We start from the raw sequence: 13155 nt of genomic DNA, 5'->3' as shown, positions 1-13155 counted from the left end.
TTCACCTAATCCACTTAAATTGAAAGACAGGAATATCTGTCTGATTCACTATTGCAATGCCTACTGAATAATTTTCCTCAATGTACAAAGTCTGGGGTGATTCAATATCTAGACATTGGGGAAAAAAAGCCTTTCTTAATGATTCATGCTTCATACAGAACTGTATTCTGTTATGTTAGCTGAACTCAGCTTTTCTTATTTGTGAGAGCTTGGATAGTTGAAGCCATTGGTGAAATCAGCTTGAGGAAGCATTACAGCTCAGCTGGTTCTGTCCTCACTTCCTGTTCAAACATACACACCATCATACAATTGCAGCTGACTTTTCTCTCAATTGTTACTGTGACTCTGATCAACTACCTCACCAAATTCTAACAGCCAGCTGGTGTTTAGTGCACAGTCCATTCACCACACGCACTGGTGGTGAGGCGTGAGGGTGGGGGGGGGGCACACACTGTCTGGGTCAGCTCGTTGCACATGCCAAACAGTATTTGGTCAAATGTGAATACATGGGAGCTGCCCTATAACCTTGATTGTACCCAGTAAGGAAGAGGCACATTACAGCTGCGGTCCCCAACCACCAGGCCGCGGACCGGTACTGGGCCGCAAAGCATGTGCTACCGGGCCACGAGGAAACAAGAGCCAGCTGCACCTTCCCTCATTCCCTGTCAGGGCCACTGTTGAGTCATTACCCGTGCGTCATCCATGTCAGCGTGGGAAAGAGATCAACTTCTCGAGCTTGCAAATGATGGCGGGCTAAAAAGTATGTTTAACATAACACCTCTGCCGGAATTCTGGATCAAAGTCAAGGCTAAATATCCTGAGATAGCCACGAAAGCACTGAAAACTTTGCTTCCATTTCCAACATACCTCTGCAGTGAAAGCAACGAAAACTAAATTGCAGAATAGACTGGACATAAGGAACCCCCTTCGAGTATCGCTGTCTCCCATCACCCCTCGATGTTGCAGGGAAACAAGCTCAGGGCTCCCACTGATTCAGCGATATTGGTGTGTTACAATGATTTTATATGTTCATACGGGGAAAGTATGTGCTGTGTGTTTAATATCCAAACGTTACTTAAAATATTATGATGCTATTGACTTATAAGTGACATAGCACGGAAACAGGTGATCTCTGCCCTCCTAGTCCATGCCGAATGCTACTCTCACCTAGTCCCACCGACCTGCACTCAGCCCATAACCCGCCATTCCTTTCCTGTCCATGTACCTATCCAATTTTTCTTTAAATGATAATATCAAACCTACCTCTACCACTTCGACTGGAAGTTCACTCAACACTTACTTCAAGCTCCCCTGTCCTCCCCTAATAACTGACATCACTATATTCATGCGAGGAAATTATGCGCTGTGTGTTTAATATTAAATTTGTTAAATAAACCCTTTTAGAAATGAAATTGAGTGTATTAGCCACTTGTCACCTATATTCCGGTTGTTATTAACACCCTCCCCTTCCCTCCTCTCCCCCCCAACCGAACAGATCGCCAAAAAACGATTTGTAGAAAAAAATTGGCATGTACATGCATGTGCACACAGGTGCCCGCGCAAGGCTTCATGGCCATTGTAGTCTTTCCCGGGGTAAACACAACGTATTTGACTGCTACTCTTGTCCGTTGGCAACCCTAACCGCCCCCCCACCCCCCCTCCGGTCGGCCGGTCTGCAAGAATATTGTCAATATAAAACCAGTCCGTAGTGCAAAAAAGGTTGGGGACCCCTGCATTACAGAATCTGCTCCTCCACGCCTAAACATGGGAAGACAATAGGCCCTATGAGCAACAGGAAGCACAGATCTCAAGGTTTCACATCTTAAAAACTCAAATCTTAATCTTAAAGGTTCAAAATAAAATTTCCCAACATTTACCCTCTAAAATCAGTTAGACCATCCAAGAAAAATAGCAATGGGAGCAGATGAACTGGAGATGGATCTTTGTGATAATTAATTACAGAATATGTCAATGATGGAAGGATTTGTGTAAATCTCCAGTGAAAAATTGGAAAATCCTTGGTTGTACAACTTGCTGACTTCTGTTCCAGCAATGCAAACACAAAGGCAGTGAGGGTGTGGCCAGGAGACAGGAAGTGATAGAGGGAGAAAGCTGAGAGAGGAAAAACAAGGAAAGATTGGATTAGGGACAAACAGAGAGGAAGAAAACCAGATTGAAATGCAGAAACATTGAGGCAAATGGACAAAACGAAGGGAAATTAAAAAAAGGACAAAACTCAGAGGACAGAGAAATTGAAGGGAGATTAGAGAAAGTGATTAAGAAAAAAGACGGGAGAAGGGCAAAAGTAAAATTAAAGAGACAGATGCATAAAATAAAATGTTTGAAATTCACAGCAAATCATGCAGCACTTGTAGAGAGAAAAACAGTTCTTTTTGAGACTGAGACAGACCTTTAGACTGTTACAAACTGAAAAACAGAGGAAAAAGCAGATACATAAGAGAGGGCCATAGACATGGGAGAACTGGAGAGATGGACAAGAAAATGAGAAATCATGACAAGGAGAAAGTAAAGACAGAGAGAACCAGAAAACAGCAGAGGGGTGAGGGAAGGGGAAGGAGAGGCGGATGGGGAGGGAGAGAGGAAGGGGGACTATTAAATGCAAGGCAACTTTATAGTTCTGCTGTACCTAAAGAAATACAGCTGGAAGGTGTGTACCCTTTGTTTCTGAAAGACAATCTGAATGCCGCATATTGAAATATTTATTTGGTATTACCAGATTTAAACACAATTCTAGGTGCCAGACGTGTGTTAAATTTTATCATGCAAACAGTGGGCAAGGGCTATAGCAAGCAGTAGATATGCTTTATGGTACCATTGCCATGTTAACCCTGAGGCTTGCCCAGCAACTTTGAACAAAATGCCTTCAGTACAATGTTAACCGATACAGTGGAGCCTGTTTATTATCATTCCTTAATATTCCATGACATTTTTTTAGGGCACTAAACCAATATTGTTCTATTGCCACGGAATTATTGAACTAGACATCTTTGTTTACAGCTGTTCAGTAAGCCACCTTGGTGCAAAGCACTCTATTGTCCAATGAAACTTTCCAGCCATTCTCTGACAGGCGCAAAGAAATTTGCCTGTTTTTCTCACCTGTTGAGCAATATTTTTGATCCTTAGTTCTTAAACTTACCTCCTTCCTGTACAGTTCTCTTTATTTACTGATAATAAAGGGCTCCACTGTACCTAGGCTCTGAGTGTTTTAAGCATTAAAATGTCTCACCTGTGCCGTGTTCTGTGAATGAAGAACAGAGGAATCAGAGACAGCTAGAGACATTTGTGAACAGTCTCTACACATAGCCAATAATAATCCAAGATTATCTACCTAATGTCCCATTCATTGCTGGTAATAATTACATTACTGGATTGAAATGTTAAAAATAACAGACACCGCAGATAGAAAAAGTTAGTACTGGCCTTACCCGGACAATAATTCTTTCTGAGATCTGTGCAGCCACAAGGTGGTTCTGATTCTGGGTCTGAACTTGAAGGGCGACCACCAGCATGAAGTACCTGCCAGGGATTGTGGGAGGAATTCAGGGAGAGGGAGAGATGGTTGAGAGCAAGAGGGAAAGGAGATTGTCAGAGGCATGGACAGAACAGTTTGATAAAGAGGTCAAGAAATGAAGGAGAGAAACGTTTAGAAATGAAAAGGTGAAGGCCAAAGTGAAAGAGGGTTAGACAAAAAGTTGATGGAGGATAAAAGTGAATGAGAAAAGACCAACAAATGAAGAATTAATAAACAATAAGTACAACATGTACAGCAGTAGCATTGCACAGTATTATTTCCCAGTTAAATGTTTCTGTTACATTTTGTAACTTTAAACTAATTCAAAGGAAGGCACGGGAGTCTGAAATGTGATCTCACTTCATGTTTACTTTAATCCTGTTGTGCACATATCACAAGGTAGTTTCATGACGTATGCAATTCACAAATTTTTACATATAGCCATAATGAATTATATAAACAACAAAGAATGCTTAATCAAACAATAGATTTACAATATTATTCAAATATTACTGAAATTTTAAATACATACAGCACTGCTCCCTGCTTAGCTATAAACTTAATTGAGAATGCAATTCAACTATATACACCATATACTGTAAAATACAACTGCTATATACTGGCATCCACGGCAGAGTAGATTTTAAATTGTCCCATTCAAGCCTAAAGATTTAATCGCCGTGAAGGATTTCTTATTCTTATGGGATAACGCCTTTCCTGACCAGGGGGAACACTCTGCTTCCTCTTTCTTCATCTACCTTGTGCATCGTGATCTTAGGGAGGTGAATTTAGTTCAGTGGAGTACTCCCTTATCAATCGTTCTATTGCTCCCTTTACGATCTGATCCCTCCTCTTGGTTTTCTCATCCACAACGTCATCTAATGAATCCTCTGTTTTCATATCTCCATTGACTCCTTTCTTTTTGGTCTTCCATTCGTCCAGCTGGACTTTGGTCTTTGCATCTATTTTTACAAGCAGCTTTTTGTCTCCCACTTGAAGTTCATGCAATAACCTGAATACATGCAGAGTAGATTCTGGTTCTTTATACTCACAAAAACCGAATGCTTGTAACTTTCCTGAAACTCCTTGAACTCTCTTCCAGCTTAAAACCAAGCCACAATTCACAAGTAACTGCCTAATTAACATATCAGCAGCTTTTTTTGATATGTCGTCTCCAAAAACTAGTGTAGTTTAGATCACTCCTTTCGTCACTTTCACAATTTCTCTAAGCAGCAAGTTCCTTCTTTGGTCCAATATGCTTTCCAACCAGAGGCAAAGAGGAAGTAACCAATATCTACTTGCCCTCTGTTGGACAACAGTTCATGGTGTACAGCATGGAGACGGTTGTGGCATCATCCAGTTGACTCCATTGCTGGGGATATGGCATGCAAATACTGGATGAATCTCCAATCAAGTTGTAGTTGCCTCAGCCAGTCATGACTCCACAATGCTGGCCCTCCTGCTTTTACCACATACAAGCCCAATGTGGCTTGTTGGTTGTTGTATTTCACTGTTACAAATGTCACTTCCGCAGGAGTTAGTTTTTCTCCAGTATAAGTTCTCAGTTGAATATCTGCAGGCTTCAGTTAGGTTTCTTTGAAATGCTATTCAAACTCATTTTGTGGAATGACTGAAACAGACAAGCCAGTGTCCAATTCCATTTTAATTAATTTGCTGTTCACTCCTGGCATAGGCCATATTGCTTGTCTATTGTTAATTTTCATACCATAAATCTCAAGGCTACGCAGTCCTGTGTCACTCTCATCATTATCAGATTTTCATCAACAGTGTGCAGAGTGGTGCTCTTTTTGAAACTGCAACTTGACTTTTCATCTTTCTCTCTTTTTTTGTGAAGTCCATTTATTTTTGTCTGCTTGACATGTTCTTTGTATGTGTCCTACTTTGTTGCATTTTTTGCAAGTTTCGCCTTTAAATCTGCATTGGTCTGGTGTATGTGAGCCCTTGCCACAACACCATCTATTCAGCCAGACCAGTTTCTGTTTAGATGCTGTCATTTTGTTCACTATCTCTTTCATTCCTGACTGCAACTCAATTGCATCTGTCTGTTGTTTCCATTGATACAGCTATTTCAACTGCTCCTTTAAATGTGTGCTTCAGTTAGGAGCCATTTTTGAATGCTTTCTTGTAAGATTCTACAAACCAAATGATCTCTCAGTGCATCATTAAGCCCATTTCTGAACTGACAATGCTCAGACAATCCCTTCAAATCAGCCATATATGCTGAAATGAACTCCCCTTTCTTTTGATTCCACTTATGAAACCTAAAGTGTTCTGCAATCAACAATGGCATCAGTTCTAAATATTCCTGCATTACTATCATAATATAAGCAAAGCTCATTTCTGCTGGTTTGTTTGGAGCAGTCGAACTTCAAAGCAAACTGTATGCCTTTAAACCAAATGCACTCAGCAAAATTGGTTTTCATTTCTCATTGCCTCAACTGTTGAATTAGCGCTGTATACATGAGCCAGTTACCCATTGTGTAATCAAATGCATCAATCTTTTTGATGTAGCCAGCTATTTCTGCTTTTATATATGACTACTATCACCTGGTACTCACTGTTTATGAACCTACGAATCCTGTTTACTGCCTTTATTAAAACTTGATTGTGTTTTCCCTTCTGAAGAAGAAATGCTGTGCTGCTTTTTTTTTAACTCGACGTTCCTCGCTGCACTTCAACAGGTCTGTAGCTGTCTTGGATTCATTTTAAAAATACCTAGTTCCATTGCTGTGTTTTGTAACATTGAACTAATTCCAAGGAAGACATGGGAATCCAAAATGTAATTCTAATTTCATGTTTACTTTAAGCAAGGCCCGCACATATCAAGTAGTGGCATCATGACATAAGCAATTCATGTATTTTTACATATAACCATAGTGAATTGTATAAACAACTAAGTATGCTTAAACAAACAAAATATTTACAAGAGTACTTAAATACACAACAGTTTCTTTCCTGCAAAATGCAATCAATTAATGGAAAAGATTTAATTAAGAGGTTTTGTTATAAAGGAGCTTTCTGCCTGTCTAATTGAAGGTATTTCTTTTGAGAGTAACGGAGTAGTTTCAGAGAACGCAGGTTATTTTGTTTGTAGAATTTTCAGAAAGCACTTGAGAAGGCTACAAATAAAAAGATGCTTTCAAAAGTTGCGGCCTAGTGAACAGATGGAGGGAGGGGTGGGCTCCATGGCAACATGATAAGAAACGGACACAAGAGCAGGGTTTTTTTAAATCCTACAGGAGAGTGGACAGTGTGTTCTCTGGAGGCCACTGGATTTACCTATGTAGCTTTAATATTAATTGGTGATTTGGATATGGGTGTTCAGGGAAAAATGTCAAAATTTACACAGGACACCATATTTGGCAGTTTGTAAGGAAGTTGTAAAGAAGATACTCATACACAGGTAAAGGACATATGTAGATGGGCTGGCATATATGGCAGGTAAGTGGCAGTTGAGATTGAATGCAATGAAATATGAAATGATCCACTTTGACAGAAGGAACGAGGAAAGACAATTTAGTCTGAAGGTTCAGCACATTTCTAACAAGTGTGCAGAAACAAGGAACTGTATGTACATCAATTCAAATCAAGTTTATTGTCATTTAACTACATACATGTATACCACCAAACGAGACAACGTTTCCTCAGACCAGGGTGTAAAGCGCAGTAATACACATAATACATGTATAACTTAGGAAAGTAAGGAGTAAATCTACAATTGAATTATACATAGATAAGTAAAGTGCATAAGTTAAATATAGTAGAGTATAATACAAGTTATGCAGTAACACTTCAATTGCGATGCAGCAAGGAGCTCAGAAGCCAAATAGCCTGAGGGAAGAAACTGCTTCCCATCCTGACCATTCTTGTCTTTATGCATCGGAGTCTCCTGCCTGATGGTAGAATGTCAAACAGGATAGGTGGGGTCCTTGATAATACTAAGGGCCCTGCGTATGTAGCGCTCCTGATAAATGACCCCGATGGATGGTAGGGAGACCCCTATGATCCCCTTGGCCATTCTCACAGTCCTTTGTAGATACTTCCAGTCCGATACTCATGCCCCCGTACCAGATGGAGATACAGCCTGTCAAGATGCTCTCAATGCTGTTCCTCTAAATTTCAGTTAAGATGGGGGGGCCTCGCTTGCCTCAATCTCCTCAGTGGAGGTGCTGCTGTGCCTTCTTATTCATGGAGGTGATATTGAGGGACCAGGTAAGATCGTCTGTGATGTGAACTCCCAGGAATTTCGTGCACTTAACTCTTTTTATGGAGGAGCCATGTATGCGCAGAGGGGGATGGTTCGTATACACCTTTCTAAAATCCACATCATTTCTTTGGTTTTGTCCATGTTCAGACTTAGTTTGTTGTTCTTACCAAAGTCCAGCAGCCACTCCACCTCCTCCCTGTACTCGGACTCATCATTGTTGTTGATGAGGCCAACCATTGTTGTGTCACCTGCAAGCTTGATGATACAATTTGAACTGAATCTTGGGACACAGTTACATGTCAGCTGTGTGAACAGCAGCAGCCTTGGCGCGCAGTCCAAGGAGCGCCAGTGCTCAGCGTTATGGGACTAGAAACTTTGCTGCCCACATGGACTGACTGTGACCTTTCTGTTAGAAGTCCAGGATCCAGTCACAGAGGGAGGTGATGAGACCCAGCGAGGACGGGTATGACAGTGTTGAACACCAAACTAAGGTCCATAAACAGCAACCTGGCATACGAGACCCCATTTTCCAGGTGGGACAGGACAAACTGGAGAGCAGTGGTTCGATTTGAGCAGGTGAAAGTAAATCTATGAAGCTGGAAACACATATTGAGAAAGTGATTAAAACAACAAAAGGGCTTCATAAATTGAGGCTTTGAGTTCAAAAGCGGGACAGTAAAGAAGAGATTCACTATATTAGTTCCACAATTTCAGCCATAAAGCTGAATCCACTGAGAAGTTCAGAGAAAATTTATAGATATATAGAAAATCACAGCTAATTTACATAGGGTAAATTAGGAGAAATTGTTTCCATTTGTGCCTTGAGATTAAGTTTATATAGTTGAAAGTTGTGAAGAAATCAATAGGTTGGTTGTACTTCGGACTTCATGAGAATATTAAAGATATGATCAGTGGCCACTTTATTAGGTACACCTAAAGACTTGCTTGTAATATCTAATCAGCCAATCATGTAGCAGCAACTCAATGCATTAAAGCATGCAGACATGGTCAAGAGCTTCATTTATTGTTTAGATCAAATATCCGAATGGGGAAGAAGAGTGATCCAAGTGACTTTGACCATAGAATGATTGTTGGTGGCAGACGGGGTGGTTGGAATATCTTAGAAACTGCTGACCTCCTGGGATTTTCAACACAATCTCCAGCACGGTGTAAAAAAAAAATGAAACCATCCAGTGAGGGACAGTTCTGTGGGCAAAAATGCCTTGCTAATGAGAGAGGTCCGAGGAGAATGGCCAGAGTGGTTCAAGCTGACAGGAAGGTGACAGTAACTCAAATAAACGTGTGTTACAACAGTGGTGTGCAGAAGAACATCTCTGAATGCAAAAAGTTTCGAACTTTGATATGGATGGGCTATAGCAGCAGAAGACCACAAACATACACATGGTGGCAAGTTTATTAGGTACAGTAGATACCTAATAAAGTGGCCACTGAGTGTACATGTAAATTAAAGCTCTTTGTTCATCTGTGAGTGAGTTTAACTTTAGCATTCCTTCATGATAATCATCACAGACAAGATTGAATTTCCTTTCACTCACCACACAATCCCTGGATAGTGATCAGGCATAGGAATAAGTATGCTATTTTGTCTTGTAGAATGGTGATACTGCACCAAAATTTGAATACGTAGACCCGAACCAAATCGTTAGTAAAAGATGGTAGCCTATTAAAGTTTTCAGGGGTACAATAGGACATAGTAACTGTCCTCACCTTTGGTCTGGATTGGGTTTGCCCTTCTTTCTCATGTTGTTGGCTGTTGTTTCGCTGAAATGTAACCTTCCAACTGTGACTTTTGTGACCTGATCAGAAGGGATGTTAATTCTGTAGGAACCAAAGATATTTATCAACTTTCTCTATCACACATCATCCTTCAGTACCTATCAGTAACACTATATTTTCAGCTAAGTACAAATTCAGTCTCTTATATAGAATCTTACAATGTCTGCATATATCCCACAATCTGTACCTCTCAAAAGTCTTAAGTAGCCATTAACTTTGCTGTACATTTTTAATGAACTCATTTCCCTGTCTATCTTTCAAGTTCACTGAACCATATATAAGTTTTACAATTGCTATTTAAATATGATACCTTTATCTTACTATTTGTCACCCAATTTATTACACCGAATTCAAAATGCTGGAAATAGTCAGCAAGTTAAACAGTATCAACTTGAACAATTAACTCTATTTCTCACTCCACAGTTGTTGCCAAACCTGATTAGAATTTCCAGCATTTTTTTGTTTTTACTTCTACTTCTGGCATCTGTGACATTTTGCTATTGGACTTTAACATACACCTTGTGTCCCTTACACCACCTTCATATTTACAGAAAACAAGCCAAGTTATTACTGCTTGCACTTAATTTCTTTCCAAATTTTCATACTTACCTGAATAAACTTAAGAAGCCCATAGTCAGTGATGGACAGAATACAACTAAAGAAAAGGCTTGGACTTTCTTTGCTCCTTATCCCTCCCACACACACACACACACACACGTCTCTCTCTCTCTCTCTCTCTCTCTCTCTCTCTCTCTCTCTCTATATATATATATATATATATATATTTATATATATATATGTAACGTTCCGTTATTTTGGCTCGTGTATGTCTAGGGGAAATCCCGCCCAGCACCTGCTTCAGCAGTCCCCTCAGGGTCAATCGTCGCCCGAATCAATCACAAACATCAATCATCAGCCAGCACACCCAGTAAATTTTAACACATACACTTTATAGATATTACTAATTCTAGGGCATTAATATACATTTGATACAGAGAGGAAAGTAATGAAAAAAAAAGGCGCCAACACTTATTCAAAGTCCAAGTTCTTCGCGCGCTACCGTTGGAGCTCAAGTTCGACGTCAGACGACCACCCGAATTCCGTCGACCCACGGCTCGGGACCACCCGAAGTGATCGACCGGAGCCTCTCCGCACATCCGCCGTCCTCCTCGTCTCTCCTCCCAACTCCCCGCCAAAACTCAGTCCACAGTCATATCATACAGCATAGCATCCGAAAACAAAACGATACATAACCACCCATTGGCTAATAGCACCCTCTTATCACCCTCTGAACCACAATAAACTGCTAGCGCAAACTCTCTGCAGCGTTAAAACACAACAAAGCCGCATTCCACAGATTAACATAACAAAAATCGCCATTTTAAATGTAACAAAAGAAAGACCCCGTACATATATATATATATACACATATACACACACACACACACATATCAACATTCCAAGTACAATGCTTGATGAAAGAACCAGGAGAATTTACCACTTGTATTCAAATAGTTCCAATTTCATCAACAGTTCATGCAAAAGATACAACTTTTAGGTACAGCTTAAACATATGGTGAGCTAAAAGTTTTGTATTGGGCTTGATAGCCAAATACTGTGACTGAGTAAACGGATGTCTTGAAGTATACATGAAAGCGGCCTCCAGTGACTGCGTGGTTTGATTCCTAAGGAACACAATAACACCTGTATGGATTGTACTCACGTGACAGGATTGAAGGGCCTCTTGCTGCGGTCTGACTGTGACTGCTCAATATTGATGCTCTGGTTCATTGCCTCCAACTACCAAATAAAAGAATAAAAAGATCAGCAAAATAAAGGGCATTCCCTACTCTTGTTATAATTTTACTGTTCTCTGAAATACATCACAATTCCACTCAGAGTGTAAAGTCAGAAATGTATTTGAAAAGGTGCCAAGATGACTGTCCTCTTTGCCTTCAAGGAGAAATGGTTCCAATAGGATTCCTAAAGGTTGATTTGTAAAATTATTAATAGTCTATCTTTCATTTTTCATAAGAAACAATTAAGGCAGTTTGCAATGGCCAATGAGTAGCACAATTACCTCTGTTTCCTGAGAATGAATTGAAATTAGAGGACTCATTTGATATCAACTGAAAACATAAAAACATCTGCCTTGTGCCTGAAGACAGGGCATATTTTTTGACATCTACATCTAACCTAACACACATACACTTGGATGCTGTGGAGCTCAGATCAGGTGGCCAGTTTGTACAATGAAGCCATACACTCAGATTGAGGAAGCTCTTCCAGTGCAACTTGCATTCTTCAAGCTATTTGCAGGCAATCAGCTACATCGCTGCCCACAGTTCTGAACCTTATTGTATTTATTTATGAGAAAGCCAGTCCAGCATCATCACAACCTCAGCCTGAGAACATAGAAATTTTTTATTCTCCAATCCTCAATGATTTAGAAGCAGCTTCTTCCCCTCCGTCATCAGATTTCTGAGCGGTCCATGAATCTATGAACAGTAACTCTTCAAATTTTTTGGCATTATTTACTTATTTTTGTAACTTACAGAATTTTGTTTTTACACCATACAACAAAGTTCACGACATGTGTCAGTAATAAGTTGATGGAGAAGATCCTAAGAGGCAGGATTTATGAACATTTGGAGAGGTATAATATGATTAGGAATAGTCAGCATGGCTCTGTTAAAGGCTGGTCGTGCCTTACGAGCCTGATTCAATTTTTTGAGGATGTGACTAAACACATTGATGAAGGTAGAGCAGTAGATATAGTGTATATGGATTTCAGCAAGGCATTTGATAAGGTACCCCATGCAAGGCTTATTGAGAAAGTAAGGAGGCATGGGATCCAAGGGGATCTTGCTTTGTGGATCTGGAACTGGCTTGCCCACAGAAGGTAAAGAGCGGTTGTAGATGGGTCATATTCTGCATGGAGGTCAGTCACCAGTGGTGTGCCTCAGGGATCTGTTCTGGGACCCCTACTCTTTGTGACTTTTATAAATGACCTGGATGAGGAAGTGGAGGGATGGGTTGGTAAGTTTGCTGATGATACAAAGGTTGGGGGTGTTGTGGATAGTGTGGAAGGCTGTCAGAGGTTACAGCAGGACATTGGTAGAATGCAAAACTGGGCTGAGAAGTGGTAGATGGAGTTCAACCCAGATAAGTGTGAGGTGGTTCATTTTGGTAGGTCAAATATGATGGCAGAATATAGTATTAATGGTAAGACTCTTGGCAATGTGGAGGATCAGAGGGATCTTGGGGTCCGAGTCCATAGGGCACTCAAGGCTGCTGTGCAGGTTGACTCTGTGGTTAAGAAAGCATATGGTGCATTGGCCTTCATCAACCGTGGGATTGAGTTTAGGAGTCGAGAGGTAATGTTACAGCTATATAGGACTCTGCTCAGACCCCACTTGAAGTACTGTGCTCAGTTCTGGTCGCCTCACTACAGGAAGGATGTGGAAACAATAGAAAGGGTGCAGAGGAGATTTACAAGGATGTTGCCTGGATTGAGAAGCATGCCTTATGAGAATAGGTTGAGTGAACTTGGCCTTTTTTCCTTGGAGCAAAAGAGGAGGCGAGGCGACCTGATAGA

The 13155-nt window shown here is 40.6% G+C and overlaps 1 protein-coding gene across 7 annotated transcripts in view; it reads right to left on the bottom strand.

Annotated features, from left to right (window-relative positions):
- The window catches only part of myrf (myelin regulatory factor), a 283101-nt gene that overhangs the window by 48065 nt on the left and 221881 nt on the right, over window positions 1-13155 (bottom strand). For all 7 annotated transcript variants that reach the window (XM_072272390.1, XM_072272396.1, XM_072272391.1 and 4 more), the window contains 3 exons: window positions 11281-11357; window positions 9489-9599; window positions 3447-3537 (listed from right to left, as the gene is read on the bottom strand). In XM_072272390.1, coding sequence (XP_072128491.1) covers window positions 3447-3537; window positions 9489-9599; window positions 11281-11357 — 279 coding nt within the window. The remainder of the gene's footprint in view (window positions 1-3446; window positions 3538-9488; window positions 9600-11280; window positions 11358-13155) is intronic.

Source organism: Mobula birostris, chromosome 11, assembly GCF_030028105.1.
Source record: "Mobula birostris isolate sMobBir1 chromosome 11, sMobBir1.hap1, whole genome shotgun sequence".
Classification (NCBI taxonomy): domain Eukaryota; kingdom Metazoa; phylum Chordata; class Chondrichthyes; order Myliobatiformes; family Myliobatidae; genus Mobula; species Mobula birostris.
The sequence above is the reverse complement of the archived record's forward strand: the minus strand, read 5'-3'. Positions and strand labels throughout refer to the sequence as shown.